Source organism: Eschscholzia californica, unplaced genomic scaffold (genome assembly GCF_041429995.1).
Source record: "Eschscholzia californica isolate CP2 unplaced genomic scaffold, dmEscCali1.0.p SCAF_6, whole genome shotgun sequence".
Lineage (NCBI taxonomy): Eukaryota > Viridiplantae > Streptophyta > Magnoliopsida > Ranunculales > Papaveraceae > Eschscholzia > Eschscholzia californica.
Genome location: NW_028238483.1, coordinates 11032750 through 11035692, shown reverse-complemented (window position 1 = coordinate 11035692; position 2943 = coordinate 11032750). Strand labels below are relative to the sequence as shown.

Here is a 2943-nt window from a genome sequence, read left to right as displayed (position 1 = left end):
GGAAGAATTCATGAATATGGTAGAGGCCTTCTCAAGTTCGGCAGAGTTGGACTGGAGACTCAACCAGACGTTCATTGTATTGATTCCCAAGAAGAAACAGAGCTCTTCCTTCGCGGATTTCAGACTCATTAGTCTAGTGGGAGGGACTTATAAGATCATATCTAAAGTTCTAGCTTCTAGATTGGCGTCGGTTATGGATAAAGTTGTTTCCCCTTTTCAAGGGGCTTTCATAGGAGGAAGACAAATTTTGGATGGGGTTATGATAGCGAACGAGCTGATTGACTCAAGAAGGAAGCAAGGTAGCAGAGGTATTGTCCTCAAGGCAGATTTAGAGAAAGCTTATGATCGAATAAGCTGGGACTTTCTGTATAGTATCATGAATCGTATGGGATTCGGTTATAAATGGAGGGCTTGGATATATAAATGTATTTCGTCGGTCACCTTCTCGGCTCTGATCAATGGCCAACCGTCAAAGGTTTTTGAAAGCTCCAGAGGGATCAGGCAAGGAGACCCTATATCCCCCCTTCTGTTTCTTCTAGTTGGAGAGGTCCTAAGCCAGTGCATGCAACAAGCAGAGGTCAGAGGGTGGATAAAAGGTTTCCAAGTCACTGCCTCGAGCAGGAAGATCAATCACTTGCAATTCGCGGATGATACTCTGTTTTTTCTTGATGAAGACCTGGACCAGATTACAAATTTGCGTGATATATTGGTCTGGTATGAATTATGTTCAGGTTTGAAGGTTAACTTGAAAAAGTCTTTTATCTACGAGGTAATAGAGTCTGAAGGAGGTCTAAGGAATTTGGGGGTTCTGGAAGGATTCGGGTGCCCTGTGGCTTCCCTGCCCACCTCTTACTTAGGGCTACCTCTGGGACATAGATACAAGGCCAAGTCTCTGTGGGATTCGGTTTTGGGAAGAGTTAACAGGAAGTTGGCTTCTTGGAAAGGTCATGTCTTGTCGAAAGGAGGGAAACTGACACTCCTTAAATCAGTGTTGCAGGCACTACCTACGTATTTCTTGTCTCTGTTCTCCATCCCTATGGGTATATTGAGGGAGATAGACTCTAAGATGTGTAATTTTCTCTGGAATGGAAAATCAGACTCCAAGAGGCTCCACTGGGTTGCGTGGGGCAAAGTGAAGTTAGGACGATCCAAAGGGGGTCTGGGAATCAAAGATCTCAAGACTATGAACAAGGCTCTCCTATCTAAGTGGCTGTGGAGGTTCGAGCAGGAGGATGGCAAGCTTTGGAAGGAAGTAATCGGAGATAAATATGGTGAGGAATACAATGGTTGGGCAAAGAAGGTGAAGAACCAATCTTATGGATGTGGGGTTTGGAAAGGAATCCAAAATAATGTGGAAGATTTCAAGAGAATCACCAAGTGGAAAGTGGGCAGTGGCTAGAAGATTATGTTCTGGGAGGATATATGGTTAGATAACGAGATGCTAAGAGATCGTTTCCCTAACATCTACTCTGTTGCGGTGGAGAAGAAGGTGAAAATATGTGAGTTATGGGACATAGAGGCTGGGGTGTGGGACATCAAAACAAGGAGGAGTCTGAATGATTGGGAAGTATTGGAATATGTGGAGCTTTTGCGAACTCTTCAGGAGGTGCGTCTAAATGATGACCAGGACTCGAGGGTTTGGATAAGGGAGGAGAAGGAGAAGTTGTCGGTTAAAGCTTGTTATTCTATGATGGAAACAGGAGACCAAATCATGCATCCAACTTTAATGAAAATCCTTCGTAGGAAGGGTATCCCTCCGAGAGTTGGATTTATGCTTTGGGCAACATTCATCAATAGAATTCCGACGGTGGATGCGCTCAGACGTAGGGGTTTCATGATCATCAACCGATGCATCATGTGCAAGGAGAGCGAGGAGTCAAGTGCTCATCTGTTCATACATTGTAAGGTTGCACAAGGATTATGGTCATACTTTCTTAACTCGTTAGGCATAAAATGGTGTAATCCTTCTTCGGTTGCTGACCTCTTCGATCAATGGGAGAATACCCCGAAGCCGAGGGGTAAGAAAGAGATTTGGAACCTCATCCCGGCAGCTATAGTGTGGAGCATATGGAAAGATCGTAATAACAAGACTTTCAAGGAAGGAAATGTAAACTCGAACCTAGATGTCGAGGACATTAAGTCAGTTATTTTCGGGTAGGCTAAAAATCTAAATTGTATAGGTTCTGCTAACTTTAGTGACGTTGTTTTCAATTGGGAGGCGTGGATTGGTCAACATATCCACTAACCTTCCCCCCCCTTTTTGTATAGTTTTCCCCTTTTAATGATTAATTCAAAGTTTCAAAAAAAAAAAAAAAAACTATCTTCAAAATGAGCAACCGTACCTGCATAAAGAAGGTATTAATCAATAACATTGACATTATTGCAAGAAGCTGAGAGACAAAGAGATAAATGGGTCTATATCAGCTATTAAATAATTGACTTCCTCAAGTAAGACACACTTAACCTTTCATAAAAAAAATCACATTTAACGAACACGTGAAGAACTACAACTGTGATAAATCAATCACTGAAACAAAATCAGTAACTGTAAATCTTAAGCAAATCCATTGATCTAACGGGTGACAAAATACTATAGTTATACAATCACCTAAAAACAGTTAAATCTACTCAGGATCAAAATAATTCAAAAAAAAAAACATAATCGAATCGAGAGACTAGGGGGTCTAAATGATTCACCGAGTTAAAGAATGAGAGGAGGAAACTCACCAAGTTATTAATCCAAAGCTGAAGTCGTTTAGGGATTCTAGAAATCCACCTCTTCTAGTAATCAATCCCCACGATTCTAATGGACCTGATAATCAAATCGGAGAAGAAGAAGATCAAGTGTTGCAAAGAGGAAGATCATAGTGCTGCGTGAAGGGCTCACTAAGAGAAAATCTCTGGAAAGAGAAAGAAGTATGATTTTTTCCACCCAAACATTTT

The 2943-nt window shown here is 41.5% G+C and overlaps 1 protein-coding gene across 1 annotated transcript; it reads left to right on the top strand.

Moving 5' to 3' along the window:
- The first annotated feature begins 1438 nt into the window (after window positions 1-1438).
- Window positions 1439-2158, top strand: LOC147531696 (uncharacterized). The gene has a single exon (XM_086649801.1). The coding sequence runs from the start codon at window positions 1439-1441 to the stop codon at window positions 2156-2158; it is 720 nt and encodes a 239-aa protein (XP_086505927.1).
- The last annotated feature ends 785 nt before the right edge of the window (window positions 2159-2943 follow it).